Genomic DNA, 24807 nt, shown 5'->3' with positions numbered 1-24807 from the left:
TTGAAAAAAAATGTTGCAGGGCCCCTTTAAGGGTTCTCAATGCGAAAGCATTAGTATTCAATTGAACGCGTGATGAGCTTTGGTTCGGCCCCACTTTCTCGATGGGTTTCGTCTTCCTGCCGCTTGACACGATTTACTTCGTTATCCACTTGCGGCTAACACTTTCGAATGCCTTCAATATCTTTCCTACGCGTTGCGCCGCTGCTCATTCCCGGGACCTCCTGGCGTTGTTTATTATTTATTTATTCGAAAGTACGCACTGCGGATATTTTCGCACCCGATGATATTTTCGCACCCGACCCCTTGCATACAATGAAGTGCGGGGGAGGGGAGCGCAGGGAGAGAGGATGGAATCAAGAAGGAACGTGTATATATCACAGGTGAATAGTCTGTTGGGCCGCCGTAGCATAAGTCATAACTGCCGAGTTAAGGGGGACTCACCTGTTCACATTCCTATGGGACTCACTGCTTCATGGTCCACGGGCTTGAAAAACATCGTTCACGAACAAGAATTTACAAATGTTCTGAAGATACAAACGTTCAGAACGGCCTAATTTGCTTATTTTTTTTAAATATGTGACTTCTGTACTGTTCACAAAACTCTCACTATCTAGACAGCTAGCGCCATCCAGTAAAAACTGGACAAACCAAAACGTGTTTCACGTTTATTTTTATTTAATTAAATAAGTGATATGTTTCCGAAAGAACCTATCGAGGCCATTGGGAGCATTTCTATGGATCTGTAAAACTTTTCGTATCGGTACGCGATGCTTTCTAAGCTCGTGAATCATTAATTAGTAAGTCCGGTAGGATTGTGATCAGCTTAGTTTTGATGCGAGGTCATCGAAAAAGGTAAGGAAAGGTAGCCTAGTACAGCTCCACTGCAAAAACTCATTCCCTCTCCCGTTGACCTGGCCCATGCGTGTTATGTGGCGGTGACAGAGTCAAGAAGCGGATTTCCGAAGCTACCTCGTTTCATTGTACGAGATGCTGGCGTATATCGCAGCACATCGCAGAATGACGCGAAACTCTCCGTCAGCTCCGACCACCACTCTTCATCACAGGGATCATAAGAGGCTATAATTTTGTTGGTGGCCGGCATGCATCCCGTAAACGATGTCTGCCGATACATCGCGGGGCACTTAACTGATAGGATAAAGAGGCCCTGGCTGGGGACAGGCAAGCGTTCCGTGTATTTTTGTTTTTTGTGACGACTAACGACGGAGACCTCATCAGCGTATGGTGGTTCCCACTTCCTCTTGGTCAGTTGGAAAAAGTTGGAAAAGATTTATTTATTTATTTATTTATTTATTTATTTATTTATTTATTTATTTATTTATTTATTTATTTATTTATTTATTTACCCCTCATAAACTCATCCTATGCCGTTTAGTAGGCAACTTCAATGCGTCTACTTTTGTCTCTTTGTTTCCACTTCTTGTCGCTTCTTTGTTAGGCGGATTGTTTCAGGTTTGAGTACATCCATTCGAGCCTGGAAAAACGTCCGTGGTGGATGCGCCGACGTATGGATCTAAAAGGGCCATATATTCAAGCTAGGGCCGCTATCATTGCTGTACACAGTCGAACACACGGTGCCGTCCCGTTTAAGACGAAAATCATATACAGTGCTTCAACGGGTGGCTCGACCTTATGCGCTCCAGGAAAAGTGAAGGGGTGGGGGATATTTTTCATCCCGGAACCTATACCGCCAAACACAATGGTGCGAGCATGCCATGGAAGCCTGAAGTATTGCGCTGTTGTGTTTGTAAATTAATTTTCAGACCTAACGGCAGATGGGGGACGTATGTCATAGTGCCAGATAGGAGAAATAACTGTTTAAATTTAAGAATATTACTGCGTATACGTTCAACAGTGGCGGCAGAAATGGCTATGGTTCCACGTATTTTATGCTCGGGAAAGAACCCTCCCGGGGCTCCACGTGTCTTGGAAGCGAGAGGCTTTCCATACCGTGAGGAGTTGAGAAATGAAAATCCCGGTGTGTGTCAACGCTAAAGTCTCACCCCACTGAAAACACAATGTGAACTCGAGCTTATACCTTTCATCACTTGGACATGCATTTTGAGTAGATTAGGTATCACTACCCGTCATTTTCAAGATCCGGAGAGTCAAAATAAAAGTGTGTGCGAGTTATATACGTGCATGTCTTAGGAATGACCACCGTCAACCCTCGACAGATATAAAATTTCCCGATACCATTCACCTAACTTCTCTATCACCTCTGTGTCGTGAGCCTAAAAGCTTTGTCGGTCATCCATCTTCATCGAGTCGAAGGGCTCACGATTTTTGTATACATGCCAATTAGCGACCAGGAAACACCTTCGCGGGAAATGAACATGATGTCACTATGAAACGCCATTCACATCAATCAGGCTCTCTTTTCTTGTCGGGACAATAGAGGGTTTGGCTCGGCACGCATTACGCATCGCGTGCCATCTGAGCGCATTATAAGTGACTCTTCAAATGTGCGTAAAACTCAAGAATGCTGTATAGGCCCCTTGGAGTTGAAAACGCAATTGCACAAGGCTTGGACTCTTCTGAAGAGTCCATGCCAGAGCAGTTGCATTTCCGGCCGGCTCAAATGAGACTTCACACCTTCAATCTACAGGACAGGATTTTCGATAATGCTTACTTTTTATCGCCCAGGGATCCTTGTTTCGTAGACCGAGAAAAAGCTTCACCACGCTCGCCGAGCAAGCGATGCTCACGTCTCTGCGTCCGATGAGGTCGGACATCCTAGGCATAAACTTGGCAATGAGATATTTGGTCAGTTCCTCGAAGTCGGCCTCCAAGCTTTTTGTCGTGGTCGTCATTGTAGTCGTCGTCGTCTCCACTTCCGCTGAACCCTCGGTGATCGTATGAAGCACGAACAGCACCGTGCCGACAAGCACTAAAATCCGAGCTGGAAACTTTCCGAGCATGGTGTCCGCCCAAATATCTACGTTTCCCAGCGCCCGGCACTCATCCACCTCAGCCCAAATTTTTCGTTCAGTTTTGAACGAGCGCTGCGGAAATGGAGTTAATAAGGGATCATTCCCTCCTCCCTCCCCAACGTTCGCTCTTTCCTACCCCTTACACGTTGCGAGCATAAAATAACAGCCAGGGGAGTTTTTTTTTTTATTTCTCACGCAAGCTTAAGTGACAAAAGAAAAATAAAGGGATGAAAGAAACGGAATGGCCAAAGATGCGTCGGTACTGACGCCTGCCGCCCCGCCTTCCCGACTGGTTCGTGCGGGGTGCAACCCGCAAGGACCTTGGCACGCCTCAAAAGTTCACCGTCTTACAGCGTAATTCTTTTTCTCTAATATCAGCGTTTCGTTTATCTGGGATGACCGGCACTCTACAGCAGACGTACGGGCGTGGATTTCCGTTTTCACCGCCCCTTTCACTTGTGCCCTCCGGCTGTGTCAGTGAACGGTCCGGTCGGCGGAGGTCCAAGGGGGCATTCCTCTTCGAGAGGGCGAAACGGGGCAACGCACTAGGGTGGAGAGGCGGCGGGAGAGCTTGACGCGCGCGAGAGCTTACATTCATGAAAAGGTTCCTTCTCTCAGGAGTTGGGGGGCTTGTGTTACCGTCGCCTTCTCCGTACGGAGTTTTTTTTTTTTCTCTCTTATCTCACGTTTTTTGCAAGTGATATTTTGACGTTCCCAGACTATAGCGCTACCACTATAGATAGAATTCTATTAATGGTTTGAGCCTCCGCCGAATAGGTTAGGTGGAGTTCGTCTGCCGCTGTAGCGCGTTTTTCTTATTTTAAAGCGAAGCTTTCTTGGTCTCTATGATGGCTGGTTGCAACCAAACGCACTGCAAGCAACCCAACTTTACACAATGGTAGGGCACATGATTATTACGATGGTGATTATTATTATTATTATTATTATTATTATTATTATTATTATTATTATTATTATTATTATTATTATTATTATTATTATTATTACTCGGAGGAGGAGGAAACAAAAAAAACGGTTTCCGCGGTGGGAATGGAACCGGGGTCCCTCGCGGTATGAAGCCTACGTCTATCCGATTGCGCCACCATCACATTCGGATCACTAAGCATTTCCTTTGGGTTCGTTTCGCGGGCGTTGGCTTTGGGCTTCGGCAGCAGAGTTGAAGTCCTTTGAAGTGAGTTGAAGTGAAAGAGCAAATACTCGAAGGCAATAAAATGCAAGTCATTTAATACGTGTAGCCTCCTCATTCAAACAACCCCACACACTACACCTTTGGAGCATTGCCTTTTCAAGCAAGGTTAAAAACCCCTCCGTCTAAGGACGACGATGGGTGAGGGGAAAGAGGGTCTCTCTCGTTAGGGATTTGTTTGCTGTCGCGTGAGTTTGTACTTTGGCTCGCAGGCAGTTTTCCCTTTGATCGTTGACTTATGGACTTCTACTGTCAGGAAGTTAAATTTGCACTTTGATCGTTGACTCTCTGACTTTGATTGCAGCGGCTTTGACTTTGGCACTTCGCCATTTGGTTTTCTCACGAAGAAAGTTTTGCGTTTCAACCTTGTCGTCGTTATGCGGAGGGGATTTGAACTTTTATACTGGAAGCCTTACTTAGCTAACCACAGCAGGTTTTTTGGCGCGGCTTTTTTTTAACCGTTTCCAGCTCCTCCAAAACCATACACTTTTGCGGAAAAGAAAAAGCATTTGTACCCGAAGAAAAAGAATGGGCACGAAGTATAAATGGGCAAGTCATTTCCAAACTACATGCATTTCCAAACTCCATGCACATGAAAACTGGTTAGCGCAAAGGAAACGTGAGGCATTTTTGCGGGGAAAAAAGACACAAGTGCATAGCCTACAGTACCGGCGTTCTTTTAGTTTAGTGTACACATTGCATTGATTCGTACCACAGCAAACGAAAAAAAATGATAAATGCAAAACAAAAGCAGCTGAAAGCGCAACAATAACAGAAGATGGAGACAGGTTGAACTAACGAAGTGATTTCGGCTGTCTGGTCCATATTTCCGAGAATTCAGAACAGCACTAACTACGGGAAAATAAGTGCCAGCGCAAGCGGCTGTCTCACAAAGACGCCGTATCGCGCCGTCCGCTTTAGCGGTGCCAACAGCTACTTCGGGTGGCTTAAACCAGAGAAATACGGTCAACTCTGCGCCAATTCCCTGCCGCATGAGCTTGTCGGCTGATTGGCCCAAATCGATGCTGCTGTTATTTGCCTACGCACCTTCAGCTAAATGGTCCAAGGATGCCCTCACCTATTATCGCGTAAATGAACTCATACTAGTCACATCCATTCACACTCCTTTATCCAACAATGCTGACCATCACCTGTCTCACGGCAAGGGTCCTTACGTGTTGCTTCATTATATGCTTCGCTTCCGCTGAGAAACTGTCGGAGAGACCTCTTCGAATTTTCTTCGTGTGCGCGTGCGCATTCGCAAAGACAGTATACTGCCGAATCAAGCTACTGGCGACGTTTTGTGGCCCGATGAAAGGCTACCAACTTCACCAACGATTGCTTTTCTTTCTGAGCCGTAGCCCTCTCTTGATTGCTTTCGCATTATTGAGTGCCTCGCGCATGTTTCAGTGTGCTCGCGGTGCAGCCGCTAGACAGGGAGGGGTATAGGCGCTCTAGGCGCGGTCATAAAGGAGTGAACCACCTGTAACGTGTTTTCGAGGCAATATACCTAGGAGCACGTTGAACTTCACCAGTCGCAATTGACCTTGGGTCGAAGAACCGCTTAGCACTAGTTCTGTCACAGTGCATTTATTTTAAGCCCTGTAAAATACCCAGAAGAACACAAGCTTGCCGCAAATAATAGCGGGAGGGTTCTCCCGCACGTTTCTGCTCGCGGGCGTATTCCGCCCCGTGATTTTCTTTTTTTTCGATGGGGGAGACTGCAGGGGAATAACAACGCAGCAGGACTGCAAATTAATGCTGAGAAATTTTGCATTGTCACTGAATATTTTACACGACGGTAGACAAGACAGGTAATTTGGTTAAGTGAATCCCCGACGCAGTTTCCATGATTTAGAGGCTTGCGGTCAAACTCAAATTCAGTATATTATAGTTTTTTTTTTAAGAACACAAGGTAGTTAACTGGTTGCCTAGAAACAGAACTAGAAGTAGAGGAATACCATTAACTCGATGGAGGAATGAGATTAAAAAATTCGGAGGCAAATAGTAGGCAAGGGCATCGCAAAATAGGAATGGCCGGAGGAACATGACAGAGGCTTTCAACTCGAATGGGATGGCGATGATGATGGTGATGATGATTACGATGACGAAGACGATGATAAGGATGTCAAGGTGGTGGTGGTGGTGGTGGTGGTAGTAGTAAAAGCTTCATTGACCGAAAGCTGAAATGAAAAAGGCGCTGGCTGGGAGCACTGGCACACTACAGTCCCCCAGTCGACGGCAGGGTGCCCGTGGGACCTAGCGGCGAGTTCGGCCAGCCAACTCGCACACTCTTGCACTTGTGGGTCGGAGCTGAGCAGTGTAGTCTCCCATTGCTATAAAGTAGCGTAAGGGGCAGGGACAGAGTAGGATGGAGGGAGGGGGGAGGTAGGAGGGGCACGCGCCCACTATGTGGTGGAGGGAAGCGAAAGGCGCGCCGTGCAAGTGTGGCAGTGTCGCGTGTGGAAGTGGAGGGGGCACAATGCGGGGTGCGTCTGCAGTCGACGCCACAGAACAGACTGCCCGTGCTTAAAGGTGGGAGCGGGGCCGGGGAGGTGCGTCCGACTAAGGCGGTAGTGCTGGGTTACGTCCCGATACGTGACCAAGCGGTCCCTCCCTCGAGCCCGAGGTGGAGAGGCAGCCTCCGGGGCATCTCAGCAGCACAAATCTCGGGCTAACTCGCACATTGCAACTTTGAGGCTCATCAAAGTTCTGTGATGATTATGGCTCGGGTGTCCAGCGAGGTTTCTTCGCACAGTTATAATTGAAGGTCAGAGCTTGATTCGACGGCACCATCACATTTAGGACGTACAGACTTTGTCAATATTTTGTGGGCCAAGCCGGAAACGCTCATGCTTGAAAAAGTTCAATGCACAAGCTTACGTCCCGAGCGAAGCTGAAAATTTTTATGCAGGAAAGCTCGAGAAAAGACCTTTCTTTCTTACTGCCTTAAAATATTTTTGTACAAATGAAGGTGAAGCCGATTATTTGAATTCTTTGGGGTCGAGAAGTCTTAGGATTGGCCCACAAAATTTTGACAAAGGGTGCACGTCTACCGGGCTCTAGAGACCCAGGACCCAAGAGGCGTCGCTCTCCGGGGCAGGTACACTTTAAACGACGAATTAGGTTCCAAATCTGAGTGAAACCTCGTGGTTCATAAAATGTTGAGCGTGTGAAATTACACAAGTTTTCAGAATGGTTCACTATCTGCGCCAAATTGGATAGGGCGCACTTTCTGTCTGCGCTTCAGTGAACGTGTTTAATAATTTTAACTGCACTTTTTTCTACCTTTTATTCGAAATGTCTTTTACGAAACCTGAATTAAACAAGCAAACAAACTTGCTCTATTGAAATAAAAGTTATTAGTCCGCCTCCTTATCCCTGAATGCGCATTTTTCGCACCACGTTTTTTCGCAACGCCAGTTGAGCGGATCTGAAAAAGGAACAGCCGCAATTATGAGTTTATAAATGTCATATGTAGGACACCGACGCTGTATGATACTGGGTGTGCCTTAGAAGAGAGCTCTGGGTATTGGGTATTCTTATTGTACATTGTGTTCGAGGAGCGCCTGACATCATCCAGTTTTTTCACTCACCCCTAACTAAATTCATAACGAACTAGTTAAACCCGATATCTCGCCCGAAATATGTGAACATAACTTCTCTATACTCACAAAATGGGGCTATAGATTGTAAGGTTCTCGAGGCATGCACACAAAAAAACGCGTTTATATGCCCCAAGCACGGGCGAGACCCTGAACCGTAGCTAAATATGTCCCCGCAGAATAGTTTACACCGCTTAAATATCCTTGTAATTCATAAATGGCCTACGAAAATGTGGAAGTGATTTTCGTCTACAGGTGCCTATGCAAAGCTGATATCAAATTAGAAGACCTGTGCAAACTAGCCAGGAAATGCCTCACTTACTTTATTGTGCATTGCGAATTGACGTGGCTCTCAGTCGTAGCATAGCTAAGGCGCCGACGTGACTGGAATGCCGCGGGCGTGCCTAAAATGCCCGCGGGGAATATACATTACATTTCAAAACTTTTTTCGCTGCTGCTTATTTGTTTCTCAGATGTGAAAACAGTAACCTCAATTCTCGAAATGCAGTGATAAAAACTAGGTGTATCCCGACTTCGCAACTTTCCTAAAAGCGCCTAATTTCTACCACCCGGGAAATCATGAAGCCCGAAAGCAATGTGTTCTATTTCTATTTAGGAGAGAACTGAACAGTGAGGTGGGTTCGAACTAACCGACACGTACACGGAGTTTTTCTACGTGCCTCTACGTGACTCTATGACTTTCACCAACGTCGAAAACGCTACAATCGTTGCCAAAATTCTATCCACCGGCTTGATTTGAATCAACAAGACATCTTATCGAATATAGCAACATTACGGGTTTGATTGCGACTGAAGGCATCTGTCTATTTCGAATGCGCTTCTTTTCTCATAGTTATAAAAGATGCTACAGCACGAAATAGAACACGCACACAGAAAGACGACGGGACGAGCGCTGTGTCCGTGTTCTATTTCGCGCTGTAGCATCTTTTACTATGAACTACCAATTCGCCCAACAGTACACTTTGTTAAGCTTCTTTTCCCTTTTTCGGTTCTTCGCGGTTTGTCTCAAGGCAAATGGCGCTATTCTAGTACCCATGTCTGTGGCTTCTACTTCGCAGAAAATGAGCGGCCTTCAGTCGGTCATTTTCCTCGAGTACACGAGCAGGCGAAGATACACCCATTTGCCACAGACTGGAACACCTCCTTGGGCATCTACCCCGCTATTACCGACGTCCTCATAGCTGGGATTGTGTAGCAGGACCAAAAAAGGAATAAATAAATAAATAAATAAATAAATAAAACGCGCCAACTGAACACCTACGCGTAGGGGTCTGAAGGTAAGGTAATACGCAAAAAGACTGCATTAAGTGCCTGACTGTCAGGGCTGTCTGCTATATGTTCGTGTTTCTGTAATCATACAGCTGACTAAAATGACACTGCACGGATACTTTCCAACGACCGGTGCATGAATATAAGGCCCCAGACCCTTCAACCAGATCACTTTAGCGGCATTGCTTTGATAGGTTGTTTTACAACAAAAAAATAATAATGGCTTCTACTTCACAGGAATTCGTTGTGGAAAGGTTGAAGGTACTAACAGAGGACACTATAAATACCCCTAGAACGCGGTGGGCTTAAACACGTTATTATGAAAGAGATTCAGATCACATCATGCCTCGCTATCAGGAACTAATAGAAGGAAAAATTACGCATTAGAACCTAAAGCTAAGTTTTACATTCATTTCTTTTTGCAATTATGCTTTCCCATTGATATAACTGGTCAAACAGTGATGCCCATCACTTCGTTCTTTCGCCCATGCCCAATCAGAACTCTGACGTTTATACACATCAGACTTCGCATGAATATCAACGTAACAAACCCTAATTACACATAATTGTTCTGAATTGAATGAAAGGCTCATTCTCACAAGTGCGACGTTTTCCAAAAGCTTAAGGATCTCAACGGTATCTACTTTTTTTCACACCTGTCATTTTTTTAGCGCAAAGAAACTTCCGGGCTCACTTGAGGGAAGCATTGCGGCCTATTACACGCGAGGAAAGATGTGTGGTTAGAAGCCCATATGGCATTATCTCTTTTACGCAAAAAAAAAAAAAAATGCCGCAGGAACTTCCGCCGCAGGGGAAAGTAAGCGCCTGTCGCCTTAACAGTCGCTCATTCAAAAAAGGGTGCCACAATCTCAAGCGGCCTCACGGTTATTACCATTTAAGCTGAACAAAGTTTCAACTTTTGTTGAGTGCAGCTGCCCTAAAGCATCTTACCTCACCCAGTACCGCAAGAACAATTCCGTAAGTACCTGAAATTCTATTAGTCTCAGTTGGGACATGACACCTTATTTCAGGGTAAATGACGACGCGGTCTGTACCTCTTTGTGCAAGAGTAAATGGGGCACCCGTTTCATACGCACCTTTTTTGTTGAAACGACACAAATTAGTGATGGTTTGCTGATAACTCCTACATTATTTCCTACCGCAAAAAACAGACAGCAGCACAAGAAAATAAGGCGGACGAGGCAGGCGCTAGACATAAGCTGATATTTTGTCAAACAATAAAATCTAGACTTGCCCCTACCAACAAACATTTCTACGCACATCACATTAGTATGCGAAGTTCGACATTAGTATGCGAAATCAGCAGAACAACTGGAAAGTGTGCAAGCCTTCCGTTGTTGTTGTTCTGAAAGGAATTTTACATGTAATCGCCACCATTGACTTGGCGGATGTTGTAAGATGAAGGCTTAGCAATGGCGCCACCGTTGCCAAGCAGCCAGCCGAACTGCCGGCGGCGCAGCATGAGCGAGTAAGAGGAGGAGGTGGGGGTGGGGGGTATTGTCCGGCCTGACTTTAAGCCCAACGTTGCACTTTGAGGGCTACGTCACCAAACGGTACCCGCTGCTTGACGTACAAAAAGTTTTTCGTTAAGCCTAACGTTAGGGCTGCCAAGCGTTAAGCCTAGCCATAGGCCTAACCAGAGTTGCTCAATATACACCAGTTGCGTAACTCCTCATAGCCGCTTCGCTGTGGGAAAATAGGGGTTAGCATGGGGCAAGTTCACTTGCTTATCCTCAATCGATAGAACGTTGAAGTAGAATCAAGTGCCTGCGGCTCCTGCCGTAAGTCATCAACAAACTGTGAAGTTTACTGTTTCATAATATGAAAAGCGAGCTTTATTTCATTAGGTTGTGCTATAAAGTAAATGTTCAGCAAAGTTCCGTTTATGTCCCCTAGGTGTCACACCAACACACTTGCCCCTCCATAATCTATTCGCTCCCCTGATTCTCTCCCCCCCCCCCAATTTCGAATAAAGTTTCATAAAAATAAAGCTTCATTAATTAATTCATTCATTCATTCATTTATTCATTCACTCAGCTTCAACGAAGCAGGGATGTTCGCGCCCGCTACGGATATTGAAGCGGAGTTTCGCAACTGGTGTGTATGAAAGAACTCTGGGCATAACAACGACAAAAGGACGTAGAATGATGCTAGTCGGTACTGCTTCAGTAAGTCCACATGAATCTAACAAGGACGATTGGCCACGGCTGTTAGTCGTAGTACTGGACAGAAAAATGCAAAAACTAAGCGATAAGGCATGGGTGTCCTCTGCAACTCGTCGATCCCGGGGAGGATCCGGACTACCTTCGCGACAACATCAGATGTGACACGCACGAAGTGCTTCTCGTGCGGTATATGGGATCCGGCCGCACATGCCTCGTGACGCTAAGGGGCCCGTTGGAGCCCCCAAACCGGCTTTTTTTCAACGGTTGTGTCCTCAGGCCCCGTCCCTTCCAGGCAGGGGTAGTGCACTGCTACCGTTGCTTTCGCCGTGGCCACATGAGCTCTTCATGCCCGTGCCCAACACCGGATCCCAATCAGGTCGAAACTACTCCACCTCAACAGCCAAAGTTTAAGTGTGGTCTTTGTCGCTCTGACGACCATGAGATCACAGATAGAGGCTGCCCCACCAAGAGCAAGGCCACGCGTGCGAAGCGCCGTGCATGGCGTGCTCGTTCCCAGCCAGACCCAACCTCAACGTTCAACCGTTTCGACTGTTTGGCGGAAGAGGATGAGGATGCAGTGGAGGAGGAAGCTACGGAGCCTCCCTGGCAGCCAACATATCGAGACGCTGTTCGTGGTTTGCGCCGTCGCCTGAAAGCTGTTTCTGAGACGCCCTTGTCTCCTGCGGAGGATGAGCTTGTGGCCGTAGACCAACAGCTGGCTTTGCTGCAAGTTGAAATGAAGAAACTCAACACGCGAAGGTCTCAATTAAGACGCCGGCGGCCGAACTTGCATCAATCCGCTGGAGATCCACCACGTCCACCTCGTGCATTCTCCAAGGCTCATCAGCACGCCCCGTCTACGACTGACCTTCCCTCACAGCCTGCCCCCTCTACTCTGACCCACAAGGAGCTCCTCCAGTTTGTGGTGCACCAGCTACAGACACTGGTTTCAGTGCTCGCCGCCCAACTTCGCTAACCAGTCCGCTACCATGCCTGAATCACATCAATATGTCGTTCAGTGGAACTGTCGGGGTCTCTCTACAAAAATTGGAGAAATCCGTGAAAGGCTACGTCTGGGGAAACTTCATGCCTGGGCTTTCTTGCTTCAGGAGACGAACTCCCTTACCCGCTTGCCTCAATTTACGGCGTATGCTGAGCCGTCCATTCCTGATCGGCGGTGCAGCTCAAGTTCTACTCCTCCGGGCAAGGCGGCCGTTTATGTCCTATCTCGGTTTCCTCAAAACCCCATCCCTCTAAACTCGTGGTGTACAGACTGGCAGGAAGTGGTGGCGGTAAAAGTGCAGCTCCCGCGTTGTGCGGTAATACTGGTGTCGTGCTACGTGCGCCCTTATAGTGGTCGTGCTCCCCGCTTGCGGCTAGGTTGGCTTACCCAACTACGGCGAGCTAACCCTGGGTGTCCCATTCTTGTGGCGGGGGACTTCAATGCTCCGCACTGCGACTGGGGATATCCGTCTTCAAGTGAGCGTGGTCGAGTGGTTTTGGAGCACTTCACCGATGCCAGCTTTACACTTTTGAATGACATTACTAGCCCAACACGCCGGTGTACCCACGTACGGATGCCCCCCTATTCACCTGACTTGTCGTGGTGGCTGGGTGCACAAACGGTATCCTGGCAACGTGAAGCTGACTGCTGGGGCAGCGACCATCACCCCATTCGCCTGGGCCTTATTCCAGAGTCGACGGGTCGCCTTCGTCGCCGTTGCACAGTGGTGAACTGGGACACCTTCCGTTCCACACTGAATGCATCCTTCTCGGAGCCCATCCCGGATCCCACCGCTCTTTTTCGGCGTGTCCTCATGGACTCCTCTCAACATACGTGGGTGGAGGAGTCCCGCCCAAAGCCTGATCTTCGGCTCCTGCAGCTTTGGGCTCAGCGCAAGCAAGCTGAATTAATTTCCGCACGGGATCCTTCGTCCCTACCAGCCAGGCTTCAGTATCAGCGCCTTACCGCTGCTGCCAGGCGGCACGAAAAAAGACTGTCGAGGCAGCGCTGGCTTGAGTGGTGCGCCTCTCTAGGCCCATCTTCCTCAACGGCGTCTGTCTGGCGCACGTTTCGCGCAATGGAATCGGGTAGTCGGCCTCCAGATGCAGCAGCCAGCGCTTGTATTGCGTCAAACAAGGACCCGGCACAATTCGCCCCCGACGTTGCTCGGGCCTTGTTTCCTGCATTTGACGTTGTGCCAGTTGCCATACCGTCTCCGTTCCCCCTGCCTAACGGTGTTGGATTACGGCCTACTCATGAAGCCGTTTTGGGAATCCAGGCACCGTTCACAGTTGCTGAATTCCTGGCAGCGATCGATCACGCTAAACAGCGGACTGCTCCGGGTCCCGACGGCATAACTTACGAGGTGTACAAGAACATCGACGACGCAGCCCTCGTGCCGCTTTTGGACTCGGTTAATCAGGTGTGGCTCTCCGGTCAACTACCTGACTCTTGGCTTCGGGCGGATATTGTTCCCATTCCAAAGCCCGGGAAACCACCACATGTACTTCGGAACTTGCGCCCCATCGCCCTGACATCGACGCTGTGCAAGTTGTTAGAGCGAATGCTTGCAACACGGCTTCAGTGGTGGCTTGATACCTTTCAATGGTATCACCCGGCGCAAATTGGATTCAGGCCCTATCTCGGTACTGAGGATGGGTTGGAATACCTCTCATCTATGGTTTTAGTTGGAGGCCGATCCCGCCGTGTGAGATCTGTGCTCGCCATGGACATATGCAAGGCGTATGACAATGTTAGTCACGCTGCCATCCTACAAGTTCTACATGGCCTTCACCTTCCAGACAAAGTCTGCGATTTCGTCCGATACTTCCTTCAACACCGTTCTTTTTCCATCCGCATCAACGGAGCAAGTTTCGGTCTCTTTACACCAGTCCGAGGCGTACCACAAGGGTCTGTTTTGTCTCCGCTTCTTTTCAACATCGTCATGTTGCCGCTAGCTTGGCACCTTGCTTCAATCCGAGATCTATATTTCCTCATGTACGCGGATGACATTACGGTGTGGTCAGTGCATCCAGACCTGTCACGACAAGCTGAGTGTCTTCAGCAAGCACTAACAGACTGCCAGAGATGGTGCGAGTATGCCGGCCTCTCTCTCTCGCAAGAGAAAACTGCTTTACTTCCCGTGGCCAACGCTTGGGGCCGCCGCCTCCTTGCAGTGTCTCCCGTTTCACTGCAACTGAATGGGAACGACATACCCGTGGTTGACCGTCTTCGGGTCCTAGGACTAGAAATATCGGCATCAGGGTCAGCAGCTCAGTGGCTCCGATCTGCTCGGCAGAAAGCCGGACAGATGCTCCACCTCGTTCGCCGCATCGCTCAGAAGTCTGGCGGGGCCTGCTGGACTTGCCCGTCTCCTAGTGCGCGCCGTACTACAGCCACGGCTTGTGTATCAGGCCCAGTTCCAGCACATGACGCAAGCGGACTGGGCTCGGCTTGAGGCCATCAACAGGGCCGCCATGCGCACCATTACTGGCCTCCCTCGTATAACACCAATCCCGCCGCTACAAGCCGAAGCCCAGCTAAACACCCTAGATGAGATCATCCATCAGCGTCGTTCCGCTCGCCTGCTAAAGCGTGGATATGTACCGGAGGCAGCGGCTCTCGCTGCGTATATGGGCCACGTTCCTGATACGAAGCCAGCCTTTTCTGCGGCTAGACCGCCCTGGCTCTACCATCAGGTGACGGACAACAAGCCTCTGGCAAGGCTACATGTCCGAACCTCTGGCCTTCATCAACCTCCGGATGCAGCCCTCCTTCATGTCCGTCACTGGGCGCCTGCGACGCGGACACGAGTCATACAGGCTTTCGTGGACGCCGGGGCACATGACTGCCTCGTAACCACAGCCTTGGCTTGTCCCTCTCACCCAACCTTAAACCAGTGCTGCGCCTACGAGACCCTCCGACCTCTCCCAAGCCTGTTGGCAGAACTTACTGCAATTCGGGATGGTCTCCAAGCGCTCTCATCGACTGTAACTACCGGTGTGAAACTGGAAATTTACACGGACTCAACGACGGCGATACGTGATCTACGTCGCGTTGCGCGTAGCACCAGCATGTCGGCACGTATTCACGCGATCCTGGACACATACCCATGCCCTGTACGTGTATTGTGGGTTCGCCAGGACATGCTTCCTGCCCACATAGCGGCGGATCACGCCTGTCGCCGTATAGACCTACAAAGGCCGCTGCCACTTCTTCCGGTGTCCACCCGAGAAGAACTGCTGGTGGAAAAGGAGAACCTCCGCCGCGCCACGCGTGCTTTACTTCCACCGCGTGGAACCGACCTCCCCAGTGGGCTCGCTCGCTGGGAGGAGGTCCTGCTGCGGAGGCTTCGAGTTGGGGTGGCATTATCCCCAGCAGTGACCCACGCTTGGCCTGCCCGCTATCACGCACCGTTTGCGGACACCTGTCCCTTTTGTACGGTCCCTGCGTCTGAAGCCGACACGAGCCACCTTCTATGGACCTGTCCTGCCCTTCAAACCTCTCGCCTGCAACACCTCCGGGGCACAGGGCTCCATCCTGGGAGACCCCCTGATCTACAGCGGTGGATATGGGGGCCTCAGTACCGGTCTCTGTTGACGTTTCTGCGTGAAACCAATGTAATGTTGTATATATGACTGTTATGCCGTAAGGCAAACTCTCGCAAAAAAAAAAAAAAAAAAACTCAAATCAAGCTCGCCGACAGTGGCACATACCCTCAGACGTGTGTTCGACAACGGTTTATACAGCCGCTAATCAACTCAATCATTCAGTGAGTCAAGTGCAATCAATCAATCAAGCAATTAATTAATTACACCACCAGCACTAAGAGGGTCAAGCAAAATACATCTTCTGTACGCGTGCTCTGAATCGTGTTTGCGCACTCTGAAGCCAAGCACAGTGTTACATACAGTGTTGACGGTAACGCGTTACAAGTAATGGCGTTACCGGTAACCCGTTACTTTTTTTGGTAACGTAGTAACGTACTCGTTACTTTTCCAAAGAAGTAACGGGTAACGTACTTACAGTACTTATTTTGAGTAACGTGTAACGAAATTACGTTACGTTACTTTACTTCCTATAACTTAAAAAAATTAAATATTAATTTTTTTCGCTTTCGCGGTACTTTCTGGTGCCGCACAGCTTTGCACTGACGGAGCTAAAAAACAGCATCCCTCTGATGCACAAGCTGTTTCTCGAAGTAAACACAGCAGTACCATCGAGCGCATCCGTTGAACGCATATTTAGCGTAGGCGCGGACGTGTTTACCGAGAAGCGAGGTAGAATGTCAGATGCCAACTTCGAAATTCAGCTGTTGCTGAAGTATAACAGCGGAGTGTGCTTCGGGTGACGGAGGAACTTGTTCACAGCAACTATCTGTACTTCGACATGTTGTGAATAAAATTATTCAAAGTTTCACTCTCGGCTGGTCTTAATTTCTGTGCTAATGAGGGAGGTCGGTTGTTCTGTTAAGTTCCGTGCCAACATGTTATAAATCAGCTGCATATATACTTCCGCGTTTTTTCTTGTAACTATTCGGGTAACTATTCGCATAGACATATTTTAGCTATGGCGCTTACGCACATATCAAACGTCGAAACAGGAAACAGAAAATGTTTTAGTTCGTGAATGAAAAGTAACGCAACAGTAACGTGCGTTACTGTTTATCAGTAAAGGTAACGGTAACGCGTTCCTTTTATTTTGAGGTAACCTAGGTCGGTAACGCGTTACTTTTATTTGCAAGTAACGAGTAACGTATTTAGTTACTTTTTTTGGTAACGCCTACAACACTGGTTACAGAGCAGCATATGCCCGCGGTGATGTATTGAATAGCGCTTTATAAGCGGGAATGCACGCTTCTTTCGAATTGTATTCTCTAGTTGGCGCAGCGCTGACTCGCTTGCGCGAAGTCTTACCAACCGCAGCGACGAAGACCACTCCTACGCCCTCGAAACATACGAATCCTATGGAGAGCGTCTTACTAAAAAAAACCAAAAAAAACAGCACCTATGAAGCACAAATGCCGAGAAGAATACCAACTAACACATTCCCCCGCAAACCCAGGCTGGCACTTATAGTACGTTTTCCAGACAGGTTTAGTGAGGGCTGTTTCAAATGTAATGAAAAAGCTACCCTCTTCCACACACTGTAGAACTGCACAGTTCTTTGGCAGGCCGAGAAAAATACACTTCACTTTTTAGAAACATGGGAGGCGACCTTGGCTACAGAGGCTTTGGAAGGCCAGCGCAAGCTCGTGGACAGAGCCTGGGTTGCGGCACAGGCTTCTGGGGCCCTGGGAAAGAGGACTCCACCTAAATTTCTCCCTTTAATCTCCCCCCCCCCCCCTGCAACCACAATGATGTTTTACTGAATGGAACTGCTGGAGCAGCCAAACGGGCGGCAATAATTGTTTGATCACGGTGAGTATACATATTATTATTTTATTTTGTAAAACATCAGTGGATTTCTACCTTCCCTCCCGTCCGTATTTTTTCCTTTGCTTTCATACCTTTTTTGGGCTAGCAAATAACGTATAAGTTATGAAATCGACGACCCCTCGCGCCGGGTACCACTTGTGCGGTGGAGATAATATATGTTTTGCATCCTTTGAAAAACCCTGGGAAGGGGGGGATTGTTTCCCCCTCCCCTTGTTTTCCACTTTTGCGGGTCGTTGGAATTTGATCATGTCGCCGCAGGATACCGACATCCTCTACATGAAATATGATGTTTTTCAGTGCGTGATATCGCAGCGAAGTTGAAAATTTTCAATCAAATCACCGGTATCGCCCTTTTACTCATCAACAGAGCTAGCGTTGATGCAGCGATTGGTCATTCAGGAGTATTGTGGAAAGTATGCGCGAGAAATTTTTAATTTCACCAACGTTACACGGAAGCGCTGCCTGCATATCATACGACAGTACTTTCCTGTCACAGAGACAAAAAGAAGGCGGGAAAAATAACACAAACCGAACTGAGATAGCTGCAGCTACGTGCGCAGTTTGGAAAACGCCCCGCCATGCCCGAGGTGCTTAAATAACCCGAAGCTCAGTTTTGCAAAACCATTCAGGCTAACATAGCGTATACGCCACTGGTGTCTGTTAAGATTTCAGTTAAGTCTCAACGACCTGAAGCGCAATTCAACCCTTAGATTATACACGGAGCTACATCACATTTTTATTTTTATGATAGAATAGGATATCCTCTTCTGGCTTTTTTTTCGTATACGTGACTAGGAAATCGGTTTAAACAAGAAAACATTTTCTTCGCCCAAAGAAAAGAAGATAGAATTTGCCAAAATAGCCTTGGTACCACCTTGAGGATGTTGCGGATTATATTACGCAAACCAAGCTACTCCGTGCGTCCCGCTTCCTTGAACGGCCGCTTACGTAACCGCGTACCCGATTACCTCACGACAAGCCCACCCGCTAGCTTGAGTCTTGGCTACTGGCTGTAGAAACACTATGAAGGTTGCTTGAAGAAAAAAGATAGAAATTCAGCCTTTTTCTCTCCGAGTACCAACTCCCTCTCATTCGCTTCGATATGAAAATATCCCTGATGTCCACGTCGGCAAAAGAAGGCCAAATGATGTCTTATGATATGCGGTCATTAAGAAACGTCATGACTGGCGGGCTTCGATAGTCAAAGGAAACGGAGCGAGAAAGTGGTGGGAAAGCAGGAATCCGGAAAATACCGCATTTATTTCCAAGGCCACAATCTACCGCGGCGGGCGTACGGCACCAAGTGGAATTTTCCTGGTGATGCAAATGACGACGTCCGCCCTCGCCGTCCCATCAGCATTTCTCTCTGCCCCTGCCGGCGGGGCAGGCTACAGCCGTTTGTTGCCCGCGCGCTGCCATTCGTTCGACTTGAGGACTGAAATTTCCCCTTAGTGGACCTTTGCCTGTTCCGCAAGTCTTCGAAAGCCGTAGAACAGGATGCCAGAAAGGATAACGGCGGCGATCGAAAGATAAGCACTTGGGCTGATTTCGCTCATTTGGAACCAAGTACTTGTATTCTTTATACTCCTACCCCGCGCTTTTTAAGGCGGTACGCGCATAATGCGAGAAACAGGCTTTCAAGATGCAACAGGCACGATGCATAGTTGCATTAATACATATTAAATAAGCAAATGTATCAGTTCTCGTCCGTCTTCGCCCTCTTTCAGATTCAGTGACGTCGTGGGAAGGAATATTTCTGCACTCCCCCTTTCCTTTCCTGTTTTTTGTCCTTAACCTGTTGCGGGCTGTTGGTTGGCTGTTTATCAGGCCCGGACTATAAACAAACGACGCGAAAGGGATGCAGCATATAGGAACAGTGGCGGAAGAAACGGTGCAGGCTTCGAGAGCAACGTTTCCAGCGCAGTCGGGAGCAACGTCCTTGAGACGTGCTGGGAAAATTAAGACAAGCGGGCGGGGGGAGCACTGAATTCACTTGGGTCTCAAAGCTGTTATCTTGGACGAAACACCTGAATCCAACAAAAGTTGTTGAATACTTAACACAAAACGAGGACCAGACAACCGGAGGTAAGCAACCAAAGTACAAAATATAATGCCCACCCTTCGACTTTTTTCTTTGTTCATTCAAAATGAAAAACTGCCCACATCGTGCGCGAATTGCCACCTGGCCTTACTTGCAGAGCAACAAAAGCACCCGTAACACATGTCTCGTTAATATTCAAAGCTCGTTCGCATAAGGGCGAGATGGGCACACTGCATCAGATTTGACAAATGTCAGAAACGTCGATTCAAAGTACCAGTTTGACGCAAATTGCTGTTTCATTTCTTTCTCGGAAAAATATCATTCTCGAAAATACAAATAGGAATTCAAGTCAGCTTATGAAAATAAACTGATATCACGCGATATTTTTCTTGTTCATTTAGTTTTTATGTAGACTATTGAATATCGATATGGGGATTAGATATGGGAAGTATCGCTGCCCTGACGTTCCCTACATCATAGGTGTCACTTTGTGTTCTTCGTAACTATTAGGCGTAGTAAACAAAGGATGCGTTTGCCTGGAAGCACGCGGCGCTACTGCACGCTCTGGTTGTATGTATATATTGCCGCGAACCATACATTGGGTTTGCTTATTTGTGTTTTGCTTTTACCGCCCCGCTGCGCCGGTCTGCGTTATCTCTGCGCCAAGGGAAGCGCGTGTTCCATTCTTTCTTTCTGTGCCGCATGCGTTATCTGTTGTGATGGGGAGAGTGTTCCGATCTAACGTGAACGGCCCAGAATGATCTTCTTGGATCTACTACGTTCTCGATGCGAATCGACGTTTCGAGAACCACGCGCGCCGAAAGATAAAAGGCCTGCAGTGCGGACGCCGGGGCATTCGATTCGACGACACTCGCCTGTGCAAGTCACTTCGTTGACCGCTGCTTCGCCGCCTCTGTATTCTTTTGAGTTGTTAGGGGAGCACAAGTTCGCTCCAATAAACTTGTTTCTCCTTCAACACAACTGCATCGTCCTTGGCTTCGTGACATCTGGTGGAGGTACTGGGTACGCACCCTTCATGCCCACTACAACCTCGAAAAGCCGCCAAGCCAGTCCAACAAGAGCCAGCCCCCGCCTGCAAGATTTACCACCCGAGTTCGGTTTGATGCCAGAAGGGCCCAAGAGAAGGAACGCTGCAACCAACACCATGGTACAAGAAACAACGTCGCCAATCATGCTGCAGCAGCCCCGGGAACCACCATCGTTCCGGGGAGCCCCCACTGAAGACCCAGAGGAATGGTTGGAGAAGCTGGAGCGCGTGCGGATCTTCAACAGGTGGGACGATGAAGAAACCTTCCGGCATGTTTTCTTTTACTTGGAGGATGCAGCTCGAACTTGGTTTGAAAACCACGAGAGTGCCTTGACCGACTGGACGCAATTCAAAAGCGAGTTTCTTAAGACCTTCACGACCATGGTGAGAAAAGAACGAGCTGCGATTTTACTGGAAACTCGAACGCAACACCCGAACGAAGGAGTCGTAATCTTCGTCGAGGAAATGAAGCGACTTTTCCGCCGTGCGGACCCAGGAATGACGGAGGAAAAGAAACTACGGTTTCTGATGCGAGGTGTGAAGCAAGAGCTCTTCGCGTGCCTAGTTCGCAACCCCCCCAAGACCGTGTCCGAATTCGCGTCTGAGGCCGCCGCGATGGAGAAGACGCTCGAAATCCGAACGAGGCAGTACGACCGCCCAATCAATGCGCTGGTTTCGGAGACGATTGGTGCCAGCGCTATTAACTCCGACTCACTTCGCGACACTATCCGCGCAGTGGTAAGGGAGGAGCTGCGGAAACTTTTCCCGATGACGACACCACAACCTCAAGTCACTTCACTGACCGACGTGATCCGGGAAGAAGTACAGCAGGCTTTGGGAACTTCTGTGCCGTCCGAAGCACCCCGCGAGCCCGAGGCTATGACCTACTCTGCGGCTGTTCGTCGACCCCGCCCTGCCCCAACACGCCGTCAAGAGGCCCCGCCGTACCGCCGCCCACTGTCACCCGCCCGACCCCCGGTAGCCCGAAACCAGACGCCGAGGAAGACGGACGTATGGCGAACTCCCGATAATCGTCCTCTGTGCTACCACTGCGGAGAGGCCGACCACATCTACCGTCGCTGCCCATACAAGAGACTCGGACTGCGTGGTTTCTCCGTCGACGCTCCTCGCCCTCTCCCTGGCCAACGACCACGTGAGATCGACGAGTATCTATCTGAAACCAGCCGTGGCCCATCCCGTTTCAACCGCTCGCCATCGCCCTACCCGTACCAATCGCCGAACCGCCGTAGCAATGCTGACTTCGCACGTGGAAGGTCTCCCAGCCCACGAGGGGGAAACTAAAGGCGGCAACTTCTGGAGGTGAAGTTGCTCTACGGCGAAAAACTGGAAACCCTCCAACGACGCAAGGACGCGCTGAAGACAGTGATTCACGACATGCCCTCATCCCGACGACCCGACCTAACCCTGACGAGACTCCCGAACACGACGACAGCTACACGGCGCGACGCGTACCCGACCTGACCGAGACGTCCGTTGAGAAGACGACGACAACGACCATGCACAGTGCCCGACCATCAACACATACAAGCAGAGATACGACGCCCCGACGAACCCGGAACTCGAGGACGACTGCATCTGACGTCAAGGTGTCCATCGACGGCTTTGACGTAGTCGCCCTCGTAGACACGGGAGCTGACTATTCGGTAATGAGCGGACCATTTGCGTCTAAACTGAAGAAAGTTATGACCAGATGGGACGGTCCGCACATACGCACAGCAGGAGGCCACCTCGTGACGCCAAGTGGAACGTGCACATCGCGCGTCACCATAGACGGCACAACGTACCCTGCGGCGTTCGTCGTTCTGCCTAACTGCTCCCGCGACGTGATTCTCGGAATGGACTTTTTGACGGACAACGGCGCAATAATTGATCTGCAGACCAAGTCGATAACATTTTCCTCCAATCACTCCACGACGCCGCAGCCGAACCCCGATCACCGTGCTGCTGTCAGGATCGCCGACGATCACATCACCCTGCCACCCCGCGCAAGCTTGATGATCACCGTCTACTGTGAGGATGCTGCTTCTGACATCGACGCTATCGTAGAGAGTGATCGAAGGTTGCTTCTCGACCGCGGTGTCTCCGTCGCAAGAGGCATTGCGCACTTTAAGCAACGCCAATCTCACGTTTTGGTCAGTAATTTCACCGAAGAGTACCAGCATTTAAACAAGGGAGCTGCAATTGCGTTCCTCGAAGAAACGCAAGAAGCAAGTGATGTGATCGCAGTCGCCGACTTTGAACGCACACCCGTAGAAACATTCAAGCACCCGCAGCCATTCGACGTGAATCCGGCGCTACCGCAAGAACAACGGAAAAAATTATTGGCTTTGCTGCGTCGCTATAGCGAATGTTTTTCGTCGAGCGCAAAACTACGTCAGACCCCTCTAGCGAAGCACCGAATAATAACCGAAGATGGAGCCCGACCTACCCGACAGTCACCGTACCGCGTCTCTTCACACGAACGGGAAGCCATCCGGACTCAAGTCGACGACATGCTGAGCGATGACATTATACAGCCATCGAAAAGCCCCTGGGCTGCGCCCGTCGTACTCGTAAAGAAAAAAGACGGCACATTAAGGTTTTGCGTTGACTACCGGCGACTGAACAAAATCACGAAAAAGGACGTGTACCCCCTCCCCCGAATCGACGACGCCCTCGACCACCTCAGCCACGCGAAGTACTTCTCATCGATGGACCTGAAGACCGGCTACTGGCAAATTGAAGTGGACGAGAGAGACCGAGAGAAGACTGCATTTATAACCCCAGACGGCCTATACGAGTTCAAGGTGATGCCGTTTGGGCTGTGCACAGCACCAGCGACGTTTCAAAGAGTCATGGACACTGTGCTAGCTGGCCTTAAGTGGCACACCTGCCTCGTATACCTCGACGACGTAGTGGTATTCACCCGGACTTTCGACGAACACCTTGCAAGGTTGGAGTCTGTACTCGAGGCCATTCGTACGTCGGGGTTGACGCTGAAGCCTGAAAAGTGCCGTTTCGCATACGAGGAACTCAAGTTCTTGGGCCACGTCGTCAACGCCGCGGGAGTCCTACCTGACCCGGCAAAAACTTCAGCTATCGCGAACTTCCCTAGGCCGAAAGACAAGAAGGGCGTGCGAAGATTTCTCGGGCTGTGCGCATACTACCGGCGCTTCGTCGCAAACTTCGCACGCATTGCAGAGCCACTCTCGCGCTTGACGAAAGACAGCACCCCTTTCAGCTGGGAAAACGACCAAGAAAAAGCATTCTCCGAGCTGCAAAAACGCCTGCAAAGCCCGCCCGTGCTCGCTCATTTCGACGAAAATGCCGAAACGGAAATGCACAACGACGCCAGTGATATAGGCTTGGGTGCCGTCCTTGTCCAAAAGCAAAGCGGCTGCGAAAGGGTAATCGCCTATGCCAGCCGTGGTCTGTCGAAGGAGGAGAAAAACTATTCTGCCTCTGAGAAAGAGTGCCTGGCTATTATATGGGCGATTTCAAAATTTCGCCCATACGTGTATGGAAGGCCATTCAAGGTTGTAACAGACCACCATGCGCTGTGTTGGCTCGCCAATTTGAAGGACCCCTCTGGCCGTCTTGGGCGGTGGAGCTTGCGCCTGCAGGAGTTCGACGTTACAGTCGTTTATAAATCCGGCAGGAAACACTCCGACGCCGACTGCCTGTCCCGCGCCCCCGTCGACCCACCACCAGAAGACTCTGATGAAGACAGCGCGTTCTTCGGGATCGTGACGGAGAGCGACCTAGCCGCCCAGCAGCGTGCCGACCCCGACTTACGCGTCATAATCGAGTACCTCGAGGGATGCAACGTTGCCGTTCCTAGGACCTTCAAACGCAGCTTACCAGCATTCAGCCTGAGAAACTCCGTCCTCGTGAAGAAGAATTTCAACCCCGGAACAAGAGCGAATTACCTTCTCGTCATCCCCGCGGACCTTCGTGACGAAATTTTGGAAGCGTGCCACGACGACCCGTCTTCCGGACATCTCGGCACAGCCCGCACTATTGGAAAAATCAAGGCGA

General features: G+C 49.4%; 1 protein-coding gene across 1 annotated transcript in view; it reads right to left on the bottom strand.

Moving 5' to 3' along the window:
- The window catches only part of LOC144158351 (nose resistant to fluoxetine protein 6-like), a 39975-nt gene extending 37036 nt beyond the window's left edge, over positions 1-2939 (bottom strand). The window contains exon 1 of the mRNA XM_077689199.1: positions 2651-2939. Coding sequence (XP_077545325.1) covers positions 2651-2939 — 289 coding nt within the window. The remainder of the gene's footprint in view (positions 1-2650) is intronic.
- Between the last annotated feature and the right edge of the window lie 21868 nt (positions 2940-24807).

The sequence above is a fragment of the Haemaphysalis longicornis genome, unplaced genomic scaffold (assembly GCF_048455015.1).
Source record: "Haemaphysalis longicornis isolate Haplotype H1 unplaced genomic scaffold, Haemaphysalis longicornis Haplotype H1 scaffold_1, whole genome shotgun sequence".
Lineage (NCBI taxonomy): Eukaryota > Metazoa > Arthropoda > Arachnida > Ixodida > Ixodidae > Haemaphysalis > Haemaphysalis longicornis.
The sequence above is the reverse complement of the archived record's forward strand: the minus strand, read 5'-3'. Positions and strand labels throughout refer to the sequence as shown.